This window comes from Poecilia reticulata, linkage group LG21 (genome assembly GCF_000633615.1).
Source record: "Poecilia reticulata strain Guanapo linkage group LG21, Guppy_female_1.0+MT, whole genome shotgun sequence".
Lineage (NCBI taxonomy): Eukaryota > Metazoa > Chordata > Actinopteri > Cyprinodontiformes > Poeciliidae > Poecilia > Poecilia reticulata.
This window is the reverse complement of record NC_024351.1, coordinates 1,475,175-1,497,405: the sequence shown is the minus strand read 5'-3', so window position 1 is coordinate 1,497,405 and position 22,231 is coordinate 1,475,175. Positions and strand designations below refer to the sequence as shown.

Below are 22,231 nucleotides of genomic sequence, written 5' to 3'. Positions count from 1 at the left end.
AAATTATAATATAGGGGTTAMATTTTCTTGTGTATTTATAATATCTTGTAAAATTAGTTTCAYGAGATCCTAATCTCTTAATCATGTGGTTTTAGTTTCATTAATCCTAAACGAAGCGTCTGCATTTAGTCTTTGTGGTTTTTGTCTGGTTGTCTATCGAAAACATTTCCTATTATGTTTCTGTCTCAGATATGAAGATAATATGAAGGAAATGTTATGCATAATTTTGGGGTAGATTAGAGAAACTAGCTGCATATGGTTCATGTCTCCAGCAGGACGTTCAGATCCGTACCTGAYGGAGGCGGCAGCTCTGCCGGAGTGTTGGCTGGTGCGTGGGCCCCTGGTGGGATCTGGATGTTGTTGTAGTTGGATGCAGGGGGGCCCGTTGGACCTGATCCCGGATCCTGTGCGAAGCCGATTCCTGGAGCTGGACCTTGATCCYGATTCTGGTTTTGTGAAGGAAGATCTGCCCTGAAGGAGCCTCCATGTGAGAAGCTCTGTCCTGAGARACCTTCCGCTCCAAACTCTGAGAGGCAGAAAGAAAACACATTTATTTGGCTTGTTTAAACAGCCTTCATAATTTATACCAAGTTTATAGATTTTCCCATCTTTGCCAGCGGCTCTAATATTAATCTGCTTCGACTTTTCACTGCTCAGAATTGCTTCTTTTACATTTTTCCAGCCTCAGCGGCGCTCTGTGCATTTTAAAGCAGAAACTGCTTCTATAGGACTCAGTGTAAGTGGGTTAATTAACCTCTGGAGAGCAGAACACTGTGTTTAACACACATTCTGGCTCCCACTCCCTCCACCACACAAATATACCAGTGGTGGTTACAGAAAGACCATTGTCTCCCCGCAGCTCCGCTCTGACTTTCCATTGGCTGGGAAAGGGACGTGTTGAGCAAGAGGAAAGGAATGGATGGAGGGTGGAGGTAGGGGGACCGAAGAAAGGAAACAACTTCCACCGCCGGGCTGCAGAAACAGAAACAAGGTGTTGTCGGTTCTGTTACCACAGGAACATTTGTGTTCGAGCAACATGTTGCATTTCCAGAAGTCTGTCTACAGGTTTCCTTCTGCCTTTCCAGCAGATAAACGTCGTCGTCGTGATGCTATTTTTGGTGAGAAGTCATCATATGGCGAGAAGCATGGGAGCATGAATACAGCATTCGTCCCCAACCAGAAATAAACTGGGGAAAATGTCTAAAAGCTCAAAAATATCCATGCATTTATCGTATTGTTGATCAATTATGGTGATAAATTTAGATTTTGATTTAGTGATTCCAAGTGTGTAGGATGATTTAAAAGATTGTTTGATCACAAACATCAGTGCCAGTTTGTCCTTAAAACTAAGACGAGTCACTGAGTCAAAGAAATGAGCGGACCTCCTGCAGAGCCCGTCTGTCTGCAGACTGAAACTCCTCGTCCTCACTCAATCCAAACAGATTATTTCCTTTCCAAAAGCCCATCAGGAGGCAGGAAAGAAAAAACGGCTTCTGGGGAAATAGTTTGAATATACTGAATTCAGTCAAACTGTTTAAATTCTAATCATGGCAACATAACCAGAAATATGTTTTAGGAGAGGAACGGGCCTGGAGCCGGAGCGCCGCTGATGAGATGACAAATAAACTTGAAAATTTATGACATTCATAATTATTCTGAAAACACGTCACTGTGGGTTAAATACCTCCATGTTGAAGCTGTAAGTGAAGCAGTTAGGACGCTAAAGAACCAAACATTCACCCAGGTAAAACTTTCCCAACGTAACAAAGAACTGGAATATAAAAAAATGTGTGTTTAAGTGAGAAAGACCATAATGCTGATGACTAAAAAGACATTTTATGAGATATTTCCTGCTTTTTGAAGACGGTTGAGAATTGAGGAGAAAAATGATTTGGGTCACACTTGCCTGCTGTGTGTAAGAAGCCATGAAACTTTTCATTAATATGTATATTTTCCTCAACAAATACTAACATATTTGGTGTTTTAACTACTAAAATTAGCTATAAGTTAGATAAGACACTGTCCAATGAAATCAGATGCAACCTTCAGTAAAACACTCAGACGAGGGCGAGGCAGACAACAGCAGCAGCTATAGGTTAGTGGGGCTAAACTACCATGATGTCGGAGAAACAAAGCATTCTGGGAAGAGAAAACACACAAGATGTTAAAGTGAGACGGCAACACCAGCAGAGTGTTTTCTGACAAGTTGATGTCATGGTGAAGCGGCCATGTTTTTTGGTCAAACAAACCCAAATGCATGTAGCCTGAGTGGATGTGGGCAGCAGATGGGCTTCGCTTCAGGGAGGAGTTTCTCAACGTGATTTCACTGACTGGAGAAGCATGTTGCAAGTTTCCTCTTCCAAAGAGGGAAACGGGTTTCAGTCCAAACGTGCTTATGTCCAAACAAACGTCTGGTTCTGCACCCAAGAGGCTTTTTATAGAATATCAAACTTTTATAATGAACTAAGAAAGTCAAAACAGATGTTGCAGATTCCCGAGGGTTGAAGGAAAAGCTCAGCGTAGGGTTGAAGTCATCAGGGTCTGGGATGATTCAGTGATTACAATGATTCACAGTCGCGATGAAAACACAGAGAACTAATCCATTCACACTTAACCCGTCCCAGAAGGCCTGAACTCCTGAATCACTCTGATCCATCTGGGTCTCTAACATCCTAAGTCAAACAATCCGCCATCCTCTGTGATACAATCTCAACTCTTTGACATGCTTTGTGTGATGACACACAAAACCATCTGGGCTGTTTTTAAAGTCAGACTGTTAGAGAAACACACGACTAACCCAAAAAAGGTCCATCAACATCAGCAGAGGAAGAATCCAAACCCAAACTGGACCGAGCGGGTCAGAAACATGTTGGCCTTCTCAGTCCGACAAACAGAAAGAAAGGTGGTAGAAGATTGATGCAATGATAATCACACAGTTAGTCTCTTTTTAGATCAGCTCTGGTGGGTTTGGGTTTAGTTTGTCAGGTTTGGTTGGAGCTACTGGATCTCTTGGTTGGTCCGATTAGTGGATTGGGTTGCTGCTTAGTTTGTGTTTGGTTTTCTGGTTGGGCTCAGATCTTAAAATGTGATGCTGTTTCCTTACATGATGTGTCTGCTGAAAGAAAAGTGAAACTGATGCAGATTTCTGTGGATAGATGTGATTTAAAATGTTGAATAGGCTAAAAGCCTCACAGTGGGCCATCGGTGGCATCGTTGCCTTACAGCAAAAAGTGAAAGGACCTCTGATTTACCCTAAATAAAGAACGTTTTGTTGCTGACATTTTACCTTAAAATGCCTCAGAGGGATCTGATTGGTGGAAGGTAACAGTCAGGATAAGGATACAAAACCAACAGTCATCAGCAAGGGGTGAATATATAAAGCAACAGTGACAATACCAGACTTAAAATCAAGAAAATCTCGTGTCTTCGTCTCATATCTAGGCTGCTGTGCAGGACGGTAAAACAAACCTTTTGGGAAATTGTACTGTGGTCAAAGTTGCTTTTGTTGTCTTTTTAACAACAAATTGGGTCCACTGCGTGGGTAGAGGTCACAGTGAGTCTCTGGTAAATGCTTCTTATCTTCTGAATTACTTTCTGCAGAACCAGGAACAATCGACCACAGTTTCCAGTCCATTTTCCCCAACAGAAAGTTGCCCAAACAGAAGCTTTAAAGGTTGTTACTGGGCATATCTTGTTGTATGAGCTCAAACAAAGGGGTTTTCCAAGGCTTTCTTTCTTTAAAAGGTTAAGTTTTATGGCGTAAACCTGCATAAAAGTTCATTTATTTTCAAGGCAGCAAAGGTCAGAGTCTTTAAGTTGATCTGAAGCTGATATTTCTTTTTCTTTTAAGCCATAGCTTATTCACGCAATAAAAAATAGACTTCCAAGGCTAAAACATTTAGATCCAATTGTAAAAAAAAAAGAAAAAGAGTTGTTTATATAAAAAGCAGAAACTTGCTGCCTGTGAGAACGTATTACATGACTAATCTTCCCCTCACACTCTCCTAATCTTTCAGAGGCTACACCTTTGACTGCAGGCCTTTCCAGCTCCTGAGAGCTGATAACCAGAACAATGCCACGCCAGACTGAACACACACCGTCACACACAGATTAAAGCCCGCCATCTGAGGAAGTGTTCCTTAAAGAAGTGGGCCTGTATCAGAGGATCTCACCTGCTTCCTCATCCTCATCCATGCCGATGGGGCCGGACTGCGGCGTCTCGCCGTTCTTCAGACAGTTGTGGATGTAGGTGGCCTTCCAGCGGGCGTACTTCCTGTGCTGGATGTTCTGGAAAAGATTAAAAAGTCCAATATTTTACAAGCAGGAGGTCAGTCTTGGAACAAAGTGACGAAGGGATAATCACAGAGTCTTGAGTTCAAACTTAATTCTTATTAACTGTAAATGAAAGGCTATGTCTCGTGTCATAAAGTCAGTTTCGACACTCTTCACTACCAAACTCAGCCTAAATCTCAACCCTGGGGATATTTTAAGGACAGAGCCGGCGTCTGGGTGTTTGGTCGATCGTTGAGTTACTCTAGGCCTTTTACTATGCAAAGATGGGTCTTAATGTAAGGATGTCTTCCATCGTACCAACTCTGAGGCACATTTTCACCATAAAAAGCCTTAAATAGTCGCTTTCTGTGTCACTCCTATACGAAAATGAATTTTCTGGATAACAGGCGATTTAAACCTGTGGAGTCCTGTTGGTCTAAAATAATCACAGTTGCTCTTTTTTAGATTTGGTGGCAGGATGTTTGGAATGTGGGAAAAAAGAGCAGAAGGGGCAAAAAGGACCAAGACGCACTGACGTGATGCTGATAAGAGCGGCTGTCGAAAGACCTGCTTCTTCCAGATAAGTGCCGTGTTTTTCAGAAACAATGGCGTTTCGGACGAGAGCCGTGTTTGTTTGGCCCTGGCCTGTCTAAAGGTTGAAGTTGGTCATTTCCAGCAGGGAAAGAAACACTGATGTGATATGAAACTGAAAAAGGGAAAGAGGGCGACTTTTTTATGTGAACATTTCAAGTAACAGGTGACTAATGGAGAAGATATTCCTAAAACAGACGTTTCTTCTGCTTGGGAAGAGGGCAGGGTAATGTCCAGCACTCCTCTCTCTCCGTAGCCACCAGCAAAGCTAGCTAGCACCTAGCTTAAACTTCCAAATGCTTTTAAATGATTAAAGTAGGCAGCTAAAACACCAAATATACCTTAATCATTAACCGTTTGAAACCGTTTTACCACTACTGGATATGTTAATATCTTGTCTTCCTCATCGCGTCTCTTGAAGGTAAAACAAATCAGCAACAAGAGAAATGAATGCCGCTCCTGGATTGGCAGTTTTGCAGTAATATTAAGTAACATTATGACCCTCAGCTTCCCATCTGAGATACATTTTCTAAAAAAAATAATGCAGCTTAGATAGGCTGGTAGAGCTACATATGCTCTATGAAGAGATCTGCAAACTTTCCACCAATAATGTGGAAGTTCTGCTGTTTGCACAATTATTTTAACATAACTGTTAAAAATCCGTTTTTGCATCAAATTAACCTATTAAAATTCTGATTTCCATGCTGAAAGAGCAGCACTGTGGGCTCCTGCAGCTCCACAGACAGGAAGAGACTCACAGAATCACTGAAAACATAAAAAAAACACCTGAATCTTTACAACTAAAACCTCATAATCCGTGTTAATTATTGAAGTTCTGGTCCAGGCGCTGACCCGCTCACAGCAACTCACACACTACGCCTCATTTCACACTCTGGTCAGGATGAAATCTGTCCAACATGCAGCGTCAGGATTGGAACCAGAAAATCATCAGAGACATGAAGCTCTGCTGAAAAAACCAGAACCAGAACCAGAACCACCTCAGCGCAGGACCAGCGTCTGCCGGCCAAGTCACAGAGCGTTCCTGTCTGAGTCGAACGGTGAGAACAAAACCAGAGTTCAGCTGATGTTTTCATGACTCAGGAGGAGAGACTACAGCTTTGTTTTCTCCAGCCACACATTATTAACGGACTGATCCGAACGTTAAGCCACTGACTAACGGAAAATATGAATATGAATGTAATCAGAGGGGTTTTCACTTTGTTTTACCCAAGATAAAACAAACCAATGTAACAATGTCCAGGCCTCATGAACACAGAAGCACATAATTATTAGAAATATTTTTAAAAAATATCCTCTTCCCCCCATAAAACTGTATCAAAATAAGAAAAACAACTAAAAAAAAAACCCTGAAACCCGATTTGTGGCCCAAAAGTCTCTAAAACATCAGAATTTGCACAACATTTATTTAGTTTCTGTCTGGTTACATCATTCTGTTAATTATTCCACCAGACTTTACCGATGCACTGTACCTCGTTCACAGTTTTATAAATGCTAGATGATGCAATATTTGCTTCACTGGAGACAGTTTATGATAATGTCACTGTGGTTGTTTCAGGTTTCGTCTGAAATATTCAGCAGGAAGACGAGGAATGGAAACTTTACTGGTCAGGCTGAACAGGGAGAACCGAAATTCCTCATCTGCACTTTTTAACCTGATCAATTCAGTTTTGAAATGATGCTAAAGCTAATCTGATGTGAAAGATGGTTTGACTTTGCATTCCTTATTTAGGATTTGTGCTACTTTAAATGTAATTACAAGCCAAGCTGGATAAAGTTTAAAATATATGAAGTTAATCTGCAGAAATCCATTCGATTCTCTGATAAATATGTCAGAAAGTGAAGAAATAACTCTTTTTCTCTTCTTTAGCCATTAAAAGTTAGCAGAACAAAGATGTTAAAGTTCTGATTAGTGCGTCGTGTGCCTGAAGATCTGAAGCTGCTGCTGTTCTCCACATGAATGAGGACAGAACAGCACTTCCTCCAACAGCTCCCCTTCAATCAGCCTCTCTGTGGTTTGTGATGATTGGTCCTTTTGATTTAATGCCCAACACCTTTGCCCACCATTTATCCCAGAATGCAGCGGGACACGTCAGGATCTGTGAACGCGTTTGGCTCTGATCACGTCGGGTAGTTTGGCTGAGCAGCAGGAGTTTGGTAATTGCTTACCACTCTGCACAGATTAATGGGAGGATGAATGAAAATGGTCCTGGGAAGTTAGGTTTTCAACAAACGAGTGAAACTTTCACAACAAACAGCTGAGATAGTATCAGATAACCATCAAATGCAACAATAATGGTAATACTGCACAGTCTGAGAGCGTTTTAAGTGATAAATGGAGCTGGGTTTTGTTTGTGCCTTTACTCTGTTTCACACATAATTGTATACATAATTGTATAAAACAATAACAGGGTGGGGGGAAATTCTTTTGATAACTTAAAGCAGAATGAACCGACGCAGGTCGTTTTGTTCTCACCCACCTCGTCTGAAAGCTCCCCAAAAACAGACAGAACGTCCATCAACAGGCTGGAGGTGTAGAAGGACTTGATCATGTTCCTGCAGAAAGAAAAAGACGACACATCATTCGCTCGACACCTCCCTCCCTTTACTCTGATGTTCACCCTAAACTTTTAACTCCTTTCACATAAAATGCATGGATAACAAGCTCAACACAACACATTTTAAAATGTTTTATTTGTTTTCTTCTGCACTTGAAGAATGAGAAATTCAAAAATCATGAAAGAAACAGAAGACCTAAAACGAGCTGCGTTGTATATTGTCCTTCGGTGTGTTTGTTTGAGAAGCTGTTAAACTGGCCAATGTGTTTATTGGATAAATAAATCCTTTATTTAGAAGCTGCTTTGAAAAGAAACATCTGCTAAATGATGTGGAAATACAGACAAATTACTCTGGCGCAGCAGCAGACGCCACAGCTGGAACTGAAATAGTTTAAGGGTTTTAAATAAAAAGAGACAAAGAAAAAAGAAAGACCTCAAATATTGCTGCTGTTCCCACTTCAGAAAAAGCAGACAAATGCCTAAAATGCAACATTTTGGCTCAAAAACATTCTCTCAAGTATGAAGATGCTTCAGGTTTGGACTTTGCAGCTGCGTTTTGTGATGCAACAAGTTGATCTGAGCCTCAGCAAACTGTGGACAGAGACGCTGCATCTCTAATGATCTACAGATAAGCACAGAAACCTTTAGCTTATTAGCATCTCCCATCGCATTAAGCATAAAATATGGCTTCATAAACTGGAAGCTAATAAAAACTTCTCGTCAAACTTCACAAGCTTTTAGGTTTCGACCCATTTCAGTCAGTTTTCCTGTCATGTTTCCTGTCAAGCAGCCGCCTGCTGCATCACAGCCGTTCAACGCCAAGAGGTTTTCTGGGTTTTAGTGGAAAACTGCTCTCATTTACATGACTTCAAAGTGTTGGTCGGGGGTTCAATGTGACGGATGCTCCGACTTCAGGCTGCAGGGAGACATTCAGACATGACGATCCCATTAGCCACGCTGGGTGCCAAGACCCAACAACGTGCAGAAGCATGCATAAAAATGTTGGAGATGTTTTTGGTTAGATATTTTACTGTTTATATAAAGAGATTTTATGTCCGTCTGAGGAGTAAAAAAAGTTATATTTAACTGATAAAGATCTTATTGTGAGAGATGGTCTGCATAAAGTGTCCCGTTAGCATAGTTGTAGAGTTAAAACATGTTAAATTTTAAGTTAAACTTTCAATTGTTTCATTAAACTGCTCAGTATCAAACTGATTTTCACTCCACGCGGTTCCACTGAGGAAAATCCTCCCGTTAATGAACCAGCTTGGATTTGTTTGTTCCTAGTGTCTTGTTGAAACAAACCCGCCATGCTGCCACCACCGTGCTTTACACCAGTGCTTCAAGCATGTGACAGCTTGAAATAAACATAAAATGTGCATCTGCAAAAACGAATAAAACTAAGACACAAAAAATATGAATTCAGCATGAAATATATGCCTGGAGGAGCTGAATGATGTCTCTGACTTTAGCAGCACACTGTGGGTTCGTTAGACTCAACTTGGACACGTTTCATTGCTCCAACAGGACAATGATGCCAATAAGAAGAGACCAACATTAAGTTTTTGGAATAGCTTTCCCCAAACCCTGACTGATACTTTGTCATGTCTCCTCCACAGAGCAAACTCTGCCAACAAGAGCAACCAAATATCCACCCAAAACAATGCCAGAAGCTTGGAGGTTCATGTTGAACCTGCACAGTGGCGCAGTTGGTAGAGCTGTTGCCTTGCAGCAAGAAGGTTCTGGGTTCAATTCCCAGCCTGGGGTCTTTCTGCATGGAGTCTCCATGTTCTCCCTGTGCATGGTGGGTTTTCTCCAGGTACTCCGGTTTCCTCCCACAGTCCAAAAACATGACTGTCAGGTTAATTGGCCTCTCCAAATTGCCCCTAGGTGTGAGTGTGTGTGTGCATGGTTGTGTGTCTCTGTGTGTCTCTGTTGCCCTGCGACAGACTGGCGACCTGTCCAGGTGACCCCGCCTCTCACCTGAAACGTTGGCTGGAGATGGGCACCAGCACCCCTCCCGACCCCACTGAGGGAAAAATGGTGCAAGAAAATGGATGGATGGATGGATGTTGAATTATCATCTCTAACGGGAAAAAGACCAGCGCAAATAAAACACTGAAACGTCGCCACGTAGATGATGTTCATGGCGGTTAAAAGTGGATGTAAACGTCCGAGTTTGTTCCCTCATGGAGGCAGAGTGAAGGCGAGAAGATGAAGAAACGCCATCAGAGGTTAGTTGGGTTTCTACCAACTCACCTCTGAGCTTCAGATTAGATACAAATCTGTGTATTTATGGCTGATTATTTGTGCCTTTGTGTAAACACACTGCAGACGCCTGCTGCTTCTCATTAAACTGCAGGCTGTTTGCGTTCAGCGGAGCAGAAATGTGACTTGATCTTGTTAAACACAGCTGCAGGAAACAGAACGGTTCTGACTGCCTGTTTACACTGAAAACATCTCTGGTGCTATTCGTCCTTTACAACCTGCTGCTTCCTCCTCACACCTACCGCCACCGTTAGGAGGAGAATCCAACCCACCTGGCCTGGCTTTCATTAATGTTTCAGTTGTGTTGGTAACAAGAGAGAGGCTGATCGGTTTTAGGGATGGAAGTACCAATCCATACGATCTTATAGAGGTTTTACTGAAGTTTCCATAAACAAGTTTTGGGAGCTTTTTACAATTACTTTCTTTCATTCAAGAGCTGAAATGTAAATTAAGCTGCAGATTTTAAACAGCAAAGCTTTATTGGAGAGTGACCACAGAATGAATTAATAAAAAAAGCAATAACACACATTTTGAGGTAGGGCTGTGTAATAATATCGATATTTTCTTTCCTAGAAAAAAAATCGATATTCATCCGCAAGTATCGTAACGTCCAACTGTCACCTTGCTCACTCACTGCTTGCTTCACCAGGAGAGTGATTCGGTCTTCAGGCTTAGAGTGATTCCTTCAGATGCTAAGTTTTAAAAAGGTATCAAACTATGCAGACCAGGTACTTGATGCACATTATTTACTTTACAAATGCATGTAAGCTACAGTTTGTACTGTTTCAATTAAAAGAAACATGTTTTCTCACCACTTCTTTGATTCATTTTGTCCAGCTGTCGACTTTAAGTCTGTGTCCAACCAGAGCCAGGTATTGTGTAGTTGGTGCTTTTAATCAGTTTTCAGTTAAATTAATTCAATCCAAGTCTGTAACAGTCACAAAATGTCACCAAAATCACTCTGTCCCTCTAAAATCTTTCAGAAAATCGCAAAAGTGTATTGAATTGTATTGTTTGCTGAATATCGCAATATATATCGTATCGTGAGCAGAATATCGTGTATCGCATCGTGAGATTATTGTATCACTACAACCCTATTTTGAGGTAGCAACCTGGACCCTTAAGACATTTGCTAAACATTTGGAAGGTTTCCTGGTTGGTAATGAAGGAAAGCATGGTGGTGGCAGTGTTATAATGTGGAAATAGTTGTGATCTCAGGGGGCCACTGGATGCCTTCTCTCCATAGCTGACAGAGTCCAGGTTGAGACGGCTAAAAGCATCAGAAATGGCATCTCTCTCTCGGGACACCTGACCTTTGACCTGCTCCAAGCAAGGAAATGGGACATTCACCCCACCTAACTCTGCCAAAACACAATATCTTTTATAGGTAGGTGCAGTAATGATCACCAAAATGCTTGTATATGTGTGTAGTCGCTTCTGTAGCATATTTAGGACCTTATACACTGACCTTCTGAAGACTGATGGACTTTATGGGGAGCAAAGTCTGGTCCTGATGTGATGGAGTCTCTCTTGTAGGGTTAGGGATTATGTTTAAAGGTATGATATTTATGGTTAGCAACATACTGGCTATGGTAGAGGTTAGTGTTTGGGTTGGGCATAAATGAATGGAAGTCAATAAAAAGTCCTAATATGAATAGAAACACAAGCTTGAGTGTTTTTGTGTTCTGTTTAATATGCTTCATTTTCCTCTTTTGCCTTTTTTAATGTAAAAAGGGTGATTGTTCTTTTTTACATCATGTACAGATCATTTGTAAGGATAAGCTCAATTTAATGTGGCCACGCTCTTCTTTCTTTTGGCACCATCTGTACAAAGGACTTTAGCTGCGTTTCCATTATAAAAGCCCATAAACTTTTGTCTATATTATGCTAATGTTGGGAAAAAAAACACAATTTTCCAATTGTGGTGTCTTCATTAAATAAAGTCAACTGAAATCACATGAATAAGTTTGTTCACACGACAAGTCATTAAAAATCTGGCCACGCCATCGTCCTACGACCACTTCCTGTTGTCTTCGTCTCTCCTGCCAGTAACAACGTCTGGTTGTTGGTCACGACTCGTGTGATGCAGAAAAGGCATTTCCTAGCGCGAAAACCTTTTAGTGAAAAATTTGACTTTTCCTTTTCAAAATTGCTGCGTTTCCATTAAACAAATTTATTTTTGTAATTCCAATTTGTGCAACTACACGGTCAATGGACACACAGCTGCAGTCCTGGAAGTATTGAGCTGCCCTGTAATCAACTGTTTTGTGTTGTGAAGGATAAATGGAGTAAAAGTCTCCAGACTGCTGCATTGAGCCTCACGTATAAGCTACAGTAACCCAACACGGCTGTTTACATGTAGACCTGAACATGTGGTCTGAAGTGAAAAGTCTTCGCATGAGTCACCGCCTGTTGCTAGGAAACAAAAGGTTCAAAAGACGTGAAACATGAAGTCATGCTGCGCGAGAGCGTGTTGTGTCTGAAAGCCGTGAGGATAAAACGCAGCCAGATGTGGCGGTGGTTGGTGGCGTAAACAGCTGGACAACAAACAGACATCTGCTTCAGAAGCAAACTGTGCTGCTCCGACAGCCAACGCATCATAATCAAAGTGTTGACATCGAGGAGCAGCCCGGCCTGCGCCGTCTCGTCCCCACCAATCGTCTTCTCTGTCAGTTCCTTACTTGTGGAAACGTTCTGATCTGTCCTCGTTGTCGGCGTACAGGAACAGCTTTAAGGCGTAGTTTTCGATGTGAGCGTTGCCGACCACCTCCTGAGTGATGGAGTCGTTTTCGCTCAGCTCCTTCTTCATCTGCAAAACAAACGTCACACAGTCGGTGGAGAAACTTGGCAGAAACGCTGAGCTTAGCTTCCTGTTGGCTGATTTGTTGTAATCTGGTGTTTAACTCGCAGATTAAAACCGTTTGGTTTTACATATTGTAGTAAAGATTAAAAGAAAATAATCCAGAACCTTTAAGAACTGCTTTCTCCAAAGTGAGCGCCACCTGGTGTGACATCAGGCTCATGTTTTCTCCAGTCCTTTCAGCTCCATTCTTTCTCTCTGTTACCGTGTCCAACAGGGCTTCAGGTTTCTAGTAAAAGCACTAAAGAAACCACTCTGGTTTCCCCCGGTAGGTGGACCCTGAGAGGCCTGAATAGATGCTCTGTTCTCTGGTTTGATCAGTGGACGTGTTAAGCAGCACAGGAATGTAAAACCATGGAGGACGACAAAGAACCTGGGATCAAAGGAATCTCATAAACTCTGTCTTATTCTCTGGGTTCCATGTTAAGCTCATGTTTTATCAGAAAAAAAAAACACCTTCACTCTGGAAATGCAAGAATAGTCAGATATTTTTAAAGGCCATTTAGGATGCTTATTGAAATAAACATGTGAAGTGGTGGAAGGTGAAGGTCACTTCTTCCAAACTAAGACTGATTCTGAATCACGGAACCATCAACATCAAGAACTTTAGCTTTTACACAAACTCCTTGGACATGTCTGCTCTTTTTTTATATATTTCAGGTCATCAAAACAAATTAGAAGTAGATGTTTTGAACAAATGCAAAGGCACTTTTGGTCACTAAGATTCTGAGCTCAGTTAGCAAGATGCTAAAGCTCAAAGAAACTGATATTGCAACATTTTGACAACAGACTGTGCAGTGGTAATGTTGAGGTCAATGTGATGACTGAATATCATCTTGACAATATTTACCAATAATATGTTTTACTGCTCTAGCTGGAATATTAATGATAAACATTTAAGAGGAGAAAATGTCTTCAGATTTTCCTCCTAATCGGTTAACTATCTTTTGATTAACTGATTAATAATTGGATATCAAAGTTCTGGGTAGAAAACTTTGACAGACAAAAAAGGTTTTTAATCCTAAATGCAAAATGTATATACATTTTATATACATTATGTATTTATATGCACAATTAGTTGATTTGGTAATGAACTAATTTGATTACCAAATTAGTTATTGAAAGCTAACAATGATATCAAGTTGTGTGAGATGAATTTACGTGGACTGAGAACGCAGCCTTGAGGAACTCCACAAGTCATATATTGTAGTTCATATTAATAAAAATGACAGTAGTGTATCCAATGCATCACTAAAAACAACATGAAATGAGACAGAATGGTCTTTCATGAATGTATTGAGATGGATTCACCTGTTAATCAGAGTCAAACAGACGTCAGCAGCTTCAGCTCTGGAGTGAAATCAGCTTTTAAACAAATGATTTCTTCCTCCCCAGGGAGAGCGAACCCTCCGAGACCAGAGCCGACGATGACAGAGCAAAACAGATTTAATGAGTCCAGCTGCGCCAGTCAGCAGGGAGAAAGAAAGCTGCGATGGCTAATGCGCCGATTCATTTATTCTCTAGGGAGATCCCAGCAGACAGCTTGTATTTGTAAAACTCTTTTAAAGGCAGGGAAAAGACAAGAAGTCAGCTTCAACTTTGATGAGATGGAAACATGTCGGATGCGTCTCACTTCTTCTACTCAACCCAGATGTTCTTAGTCCTAATTTTAAAAGGAGTCCGTCGTAGCTTAGTGATGCATTGTGAAACTTAAGACCATGCAGCACAGCTGAGGACGGTTAATGAATCTGAAAACTGAAGAACTGCATCAAAGCTGAGGAAGTGATTCTGCATCCAGACTGACGTTATAAAGTTCTCCAGAGCTTCTGTAAAACTGTCTCCAGGGTGAACGGGCTCTGCTTTAATTGGCTCTGAGTGATTAATAAGGAAAGTCCTGCAGCTCTTCTTCTCTCCTGCTACACAGACCAGGTTTATGTCCGGTTTAAAGATCTGCCAAAAGCTTCTGCACAGAAACTCTAGAAATGTGGAAACGTTTGGGTTGACGCTTGTTTAAGGTGATGAAATTGTTCTTTCCTGCACCGTCTGCATCGCTAAGGCAGCCGGTCTCATCGTTTCTCCAAATATCTTTTACAGAAACAGATACGAAGGCTCTGAACAAGAATTTTAAATAATCAGGATTACTTAAAACAACAAGTTTAGAACATTTATTGCAGAACAGCATGAATATTTTACCTGAATCTTCCCTTAAAACAACATTTTATTCAAATATAAAAACTAAATGATTTCTAATAGACTGGTTTTATTACTCAGTCATATGTGTATGATGGTCACACATACATGACAGTTGTGTAGTTTACTACAACTACTGGTAATTTATTTGCCAAGTCTGAATATTAGGAAAATGGGCGAAAAAATTATTGAATGTTATGATAAATAATAAATAAAAGTGTTTCATAGCAAACATAAACCTCAGATAAAGTTTATTCATCTCTTGGAAAATAAAAATGTCCGTCTCAACAAGGTTTTAGTGACTTTTCTTATTCCTCATCTAAAAACAATCATAAACTGGATCTCAGGCACAGAGAACCTGAAAGCACCGTACTCAGACAATCAGGAGACATTTACTGCCGTCCACTTAGTTCTTTGCAAAATGCATATTGCAAGGGCAAATTGTTGACATTTTCTTAGCTCTATTATTTGTGAACAAATACAATGTCCTCTTTTTTTATCTTTTTTTTCACTTTCCTTATTTTTTCCTTTCCTTTTCCCATTTTTCTTTTTCTCTTTCTTATTTATTTTTTCCATTTTCCTCTGTTCTTCACCCCTTCTTTCTTCTTTGAAAAGAAAACATTTCCCCTAAAATCAGAGGTCTTGCTGCGGACCGTGTGTTTCTGTTAGTTCGAACAGGTCGTAGAGTGAAATGGACTCTCTCTGACCTTTCTGTAAAAGCTGACAGTCTGACCCCAGTCGGCATTTCTTGTTGATCAAACCAGAGCCCTGACTCCATGACTTATCATCTGAAGAAACTTAGGATTTTAAATTGAAATGATCAGAAAGAGGCATAACATACTGCAAAGTGGAAGGATTGCATATAATATACAACATAAGTGACGCAAAAAGTTAAAAAGGATGATTATGTTGGTTCCCTCTGTGGAGAGGAGATGAAGGAAGACACAGCCTCCTGCAGAGCGTAACAGCCTGCATGCCACCATGAAGCTCTGATCTTCAGCTAAAGTGCAGCTAATGGCAGGAATTACCTGCACTTTGCCAAACTACCCGTCCCTGGAAGCCTAGATGGGATCACACACACAGGGAGGAGGAAGAGGAGGAGGAAGACTCACCGTCTCCAGCTGGTCCATCAGCTTCATCAGGAACTTCCTGCAGTCTGGAGTCTTGCTGTCCAGCTTCATTCCGGTCTGCATGGCGTAGAGACGACCTGCAGGAGGACGGACATGTTCACAAAACTTTAAAAAACTCGGCTTTATCCTCCATTAGTGGCTTCGAAAGCCAGGAGAGAGAGTCACAACTCCATTAACGAGTTTTCAACGCAACGCGTTTAACCATTTTGTTTCAAAATCAAACATTCATTTCAGATAAATTATCTTCTAAAGGTGAATGATTATCTACTTTCTGAAGAAAAATTAATTCATTTGACCGTTTTTTTAAAAGCTTTTTTTAATTCCTGTAATTTCTCAGGAAACTTTAATAGATTTTTTTAAGATATTTATTATTACAAAAGTAAATTAACACAATTTTGAAGAGTTTTTTTATTATTTCAAGGTCTTTTAAATTTTGCTTCTTTTAAAAATATCAAGTTTTCAGAGGAAATTTGTTTTTTTAAACCTTAATTATTTCAAGGTATTTTCTTTTATAAGACTTTCTACACAAATATTTTAAAGGACTTTAACTTTCAGAAAATCACACTGACTTCATGACCTGTATTTTCTAAAGCCATTTACTTTCCATTGTTTTCTTCAAGGAAAACTCTTTAAAATGTAATCTTTTAAAATCACATCATATTTTTATGGCACAATTCCTTATAATGTTTCTTTTAATTTCTAAATCTGCATTACTTTATTTTCAGTAGGATTTTTCAAGGTAAATGTAATAATTTCAGTGATTTTCTTTCTTGTTTTTAAATCCAGATTTTAGCTTCATTAATCTATTCACTGGATTTTTAAGTTTCCCCACCAGAAAATCCTTTTACACTGAAATAAAAATACATTTTCCAACATTTACTACCAGTGAAGAACTTTTATTTCTGTCTGAAAAATGTTTTGACAAACTTTCCCTCAGTCCCCGGAGATTTTTATTTCCAAAAGTCCCGTTAACGTCACAGATCTCCCATTTGCTGATGTTCTGGTTCAGAGGATTTTCACCGTTTTTAGCCGTTAATTCTGCATTTATTATATTCATTARCTAAAGTTTTTCCTGCCTGCAGGTCATCTGGCGTTAACCAGATGCAGTTTGGTGGACAGAGACGTTCGACTGGTCAGTTAAATGTCTCTGTCGTGTTTTGGGTCGTCTCGTTGCCGTCGGCAGCGCTTTGTTTTCAGCGTCATCAGAACCAGCAACCAGCAGAACAAAGTCCCGTTTCACGGGCCGGTCAGCAGGACCTGCGCTGCTCACAGCTTCCAGAACATGGATGCTGCCTCGCAGCGCAGGAAGCCGCGCACAGACAAAGGCTTCTTCTGTCGCAGCAGCTGGACGGCCTCCCACTCGTCCCATTCCTCCCAGTCTGCCCAGTTCAGCCCTCTGCTGGTCAGCTTACAGGAATCTCTCTTAACTCGCGGCTTAGAAACCAGCTGATTTTTGTGTTTTCTGGTTTTCTCTGAGATGATGGCGTCTCAGCATCTCAGTTCAGGACGATGAAGACTTCCTGCTGCTGCTGACTACAGCTCAGATAAAAATGGAAACCGCTTTAAAGCTGTGTGAGAAAGGCTAAAAACTGTTTTTTCCTCCACAGCAGGTGTGAGACGCAGCACTGCAGAGGCAGGACAGAACCCGTCTTCATCCTGAGAAACATCCAGCCAGAAACAGAAACGCTCTGCTGATCAGCGCTGGTGACTTCAGCCTCGTTCTGCTGCCGTTTCCTCCTCACTGACGTCCAAAGCAGTTCAGAACTTTTTAATGTCAAAACTACAAACTTCTCCAGGATAATACATTTTCCATTTCTTGAAGCTTGAATAGAAAAGCTTAATCTTTTAAATTTATCACAAATATTTCTGCAAAGATCAGGATGGGTGGGTGGATGGATGCACAAGCGAAAGGACAGACTGATAGATGAATGATGAACTGATGGATGAAACAGGAAATAAAGTTTAGATTATTTTTCCACTTCTTTTCTTTTCTCCTCCTTTCACATGGAAAACACTTCAACGATATTCCAGAATTTTCCAGGCCGTTTCCAGATTCTGCTGAAGCTCTAGTTAAAAGATGGATATGAGGAAACGGATCGAGTTCTTCCTGACTCTGGAACGGTTTCCAGAGGTCCATTAGCTCTAAAGAACAGCCTGGACGGTTCTGACCCACATCTTTAAACCCAATAAGGTGTTAAATCGGGTCACACCATGAAAGCTCATAGGCTGCACAGTGAATCAGCCCAGCAGCTGCTTCCACAGGCATCCAGTCGCTCTGAATTGGGTTCATATTTGCAGAGTAGTAAAATATTTACATTAACGCTGCCAAAGTAAAACCTGACCAGAAATCACACGATCAGAGCATCAGAACCAGCCATAATTCACAAACACTGGCAGCAAAACCAGAGCTGGAGCCATTAGCAACGTCAGCGACCCAATCAGTGTGAAACGGTGTCTGTAACGCGGCCAAACAGCCGAGCTGCAGGTGAGTTCTGCAGAATCAGTACAGCTGAATGAATCATGGTTCTGACTGCAGCTGAAAGCGATCGGACCGCTCCGAGCATCAGCTGGGTCATCTGCAGGCTGACACGCTGATTAAAGGGATGGATAAAAGCCTCAGGACTCTGATGAGAGTTCTGATCAAACACATTCCAATCGGACTGGTTTTTCTTTCTGCGTTTATGAAAATGTCTCAATCACTTCTCCAGTTCTTCCTGAACCAGATCCAGCTGCCTCATCTGTAACCGRTGGTGCATTTACTGTCTGGGACACGTAGGAAATTCAAACTGCTTGCACATCACGAGCAGATCTGAGTGGAAACTAGACTGGAGCTCGTTCCTGAAGCTGCTTCTGTCGTAAAGCCTGACCGTCTGCAGAGAGGCGGCTCAGAACCCAACGAGTCCCAGCTGGCCCAGCGGCCCAAACACGTGGCGCTGCTGACCTCCAGTGGCCTGGCGCCATCACTGGGCCACGTCTGACCCACATCCAACCCAAACCCGAGACCTCTGCTGGACAACATGGTGGCACAGGGAAGGAATTTAACTTTGGTTTTCAGAGCAACAGATCAAAGTATAAATATGTAACCTTTACAGGAAACACATAAACAGCATAGCAGAGGCATTTATTTTAATAAAGTCAGAAAAAGACGGTTTCATGTGACAGAGCAGAGTCTGGGGGAGAAATCTGTCTCTGCAGCGCCACCTGAAGGTAAAAGTTTAAACAGTTTGTGTCCAGGATGTGTGGGGTCTGCAGAGAGTGTATTCAAAGGGTGAGTTATGGGAAAATATATTGATAAACTACACATTAAACTGTTAAAATATGAATAAATTAGCATTCAATGAGAACTTCTTAAAGTAAAATAATACTGACCATGTTTTCACATGAATGTAATTTATCAGAATACAGATTAAAAACCGCTTTTACAGAATTAACAACTAATAAAACAATATTTAGGCATGCAAATTTTTTTTAAATTTTTTATTTTTTAAGCCTGGTTCTGTCAGGAGGAATGGACCAGAACTAACTAATGTGAGAATCGTGTGGATGAAAACCCAAAACATTTAACTCAGGTCAGACAGTTTAAAAGACAATCATCCCATCCATCCATTTTCTTTCACCGTGATACTGAAATAATTTTGATGAAAATGACTAAAAAAAGTCTAAAAAATGTTCGTGCTAAGTTTTCTGGCTTTTAGCAAACAGAAAATAATTGTAGTAATTCTGACCCAAGTTAAAATGATTTAACTTCAGACAGAATTTTTTTTTTTTGTTTATGTAAAATTCTGATTTCAACTGGGTATAGAAAAGACCGACTGAAAAATAAATTAAGACGCTTTTAGAAAATTACCAATCAAACTTGAAAGTTTTTCCATTTCTGAGAAGCAACTTTTCCAATAATGACAACAATCACCAAGCATTTCAAAGACTTCAAAGCTTCAACCGCATCTGCTCAGGAGTGGAGCATCAAATACGGAGTCCTCTGTCTGAGAGCACTCACAGAAATTACTAAATTAATTTCCTTTTGATCCCAGGATGCAGCTCGGTGAGTCAGAACCAGAGGAAGTGGAAACAAACGCGAGGTCACAGCTGCTGATTCAGGATGGTTCAACGCCGAGTGACTCAACGTTCCGGAGAAATCTAAAGGTTTCCTCAAACGTTACACAAAGCATGAAGCACCTCTTCTTTATTATTGTAATTATGTTTAAAGGGAAGTTTAAATTCGCCAGAAACTCGAGTCGATCCTTCAGTCCAGCCTGTTTGTGGTTGGTCGGATCAGCTTTGATAATATTCCAATTAAATCTGGACAACATTCTATTCAGTAACTTCCTGTAATGTTTCATGTGTGCAAACAGGACCCAGCCTTAAAACTCACTGCTGCACCTCAGACTGACAACGTTACTCAGTCACAGGGTGTGTCCAAACTCAGTCACTGTATCTCTCAAAAGACCCGGCCGACCAGATCCTTCAAAAGATGCAGCCTCTGAATTTACACACACCTTTACAGGAGCTGGCGGTCATCAACGCCCATCAATGTGTACGAAGTCTTTAGAGGTCATTCAGGATGCTACATACTTCTGAGTCAAATTGCAGRAATCTTAAAGTTTTTAAACCCCTTTAACTGTCAGCCACCAAGGTGGACRAGTCAGGATCAGTAAACTTTATTRTCGCTTCATTYCTCTTATAAATTTAKCTAATAATTATGAGCATGGACATCTGGAATAAATAATATTTGTCAATTTATTTTATGAGTCTTTACTTTTGATTTGTTCAGATTCAGAGGTAATTTTCTATTATCTACTCAGTTTATTTCAAACCAAACCAACTTTATTTATAAAGCACTTTAAAAGAACCACAGCTGATACAAAGTGCTGCACATTAAAACACAACATAATAAAAAAAATAAAAACTTACAGTTTAAAAACAAAAACATACAATTTAAAACTAGATCCTGCTGGGGTTGAAAGCCAAGTAAAATAGATGGTTTTAAGACGAGCTTTAAAAGTGGACAGTGAAGGGGCGTCTCTGACCTGCAAAGGCAAGTCGGTCCATAACTTTGGGCCGATGACAGAGAAGCTCTGACCCTCTGAGCTTCCTCCTGGACCTCTGTAGGGGTGAAGAAGCTCAGAGAGGTCAGCCGGGGCAAGATTATGTAGTGATTTAAAAACAAACATAAGAATTTTAAAATGAATCCTGAAATATACAGGCAGCCAGTGAAGTGAGGCCAGGTCAGGGGTCACATGCTCCCTCTCTGTCGAGTTCCTGTTAAAAGTCCTGCAGCAGCATCTGAACCAGCTGCAGACGTGAGACCAGCGACTGACTGACTCCCAGATGAAGTGAGTTACGGTAATCCAACCGAGTGGAAATAAAAGCCTGGATCACCGTTTCAAAATGGAAAGAAAAGATTTCACTGACGCCAATCGCCTTAAATGATAAAAGCTGGACTTCACCACGGCTCTGATCTGGCTGTCCAGTTTAAAATCACTGTCCACCTTAAAACCAAGATCTGTAATAACATGTTTAAAATAAACCTCCAAGGGTCAAAGGTCAACAGAGGAGGACTCACAGGAGCCACTGGGTCCAAACACCATCACCTCTGTTTTGTTTTCATTACAATTTAAAACGTTCAAGGCCAACCAAGATTTAATATCACCTAGACATGCCAGGAGATGTTTGATGTACATCCTTCTGCTTCAGGGGCAAATAAATCTGACAGTCATCAGCATAACAATGAAATGAGATCCCATGTTTCCTGAGTATGGAACCCAGAGGCAGTAAATACAGAGAGAAAAGCAGAGGGCCCAGAATTGAGCCCTGCGGGACACCATAAGGCATTGAAGCTGCAGATGATTCAGAGTCACTAATTTTCACATTTCAAGTAAATGTTTTGTGACTTAAGTAGTTATTATAAAACAGCAGGAAGTTATTATGCTTTGATCAGGGGTCATAATCTGTCATATTTCATAAGAGGCTACTGGAGCAAACAGGAATCAGATCCACTTTAAATGAAATATGAGTTCATTACAAAACCTTCAGAAAGTAAAATGTAATTAATTGAATTAAACCTGTGATTTCAGCATTTTCATTTAACTTTAGATCTTTTAAGTTTATGCATCAATTTTGAAGAAATGTCACAACTTTCCCACCTTTTTTTCCCATAAATACTTAATTTTTTCCAAAACAAATTGTTTTTCAGATGAATTGTACAGGATAAATGTCCAATTAAAAGCTGTAAATGACTTAATGAGGACTAGCCTGGGTTCTGGACAGCCTCCTTTAGAGATCTACTGGACATGAATAGAAACTGTGAGCCGTTTCTGTTTTGTTTTGTTGAGGCTTTAACGCAC

The 22,231-nt window shown here is 40.7% G+C and overlaps 1 protein-coding gene across 1 annotated transcript in view; it reads right to left on the bottom strand.

Moving 5' to 3' along the window:
- vta1 (vesicle (multivesicular body) trafficking 1) overlaps positions 1-22,231 on the bottom strand; it is a 41,950-nt gene that overhangs the window by 18,344 nt on the left and 1,375 nt on the right. Inside the window, exons 2-6 of the mRNA XM_008397140.2 lie at positions 15,870-15,964; positions 12,389-12,516; positions 7,362-7,437; positions 4,173-4,287; positions 293-526 (exon numbers count right to left, since the gene is read on the bottom strand). Of these exons, the coding sequence (XP_008395362.1) occupies positions 293-526; positions 4,173-4,287; positions 7,362-7,437; positions 12,389-12,516; positions 15,870-15,964 (648 nt within the window). The remainder of the gene's footprint in view (positions 1-292; positions 527-4,172; positions 4,288-7,361; positions 7,438-12,388; positions 12,517-15,869; positions 15,965-22,231) is intronic.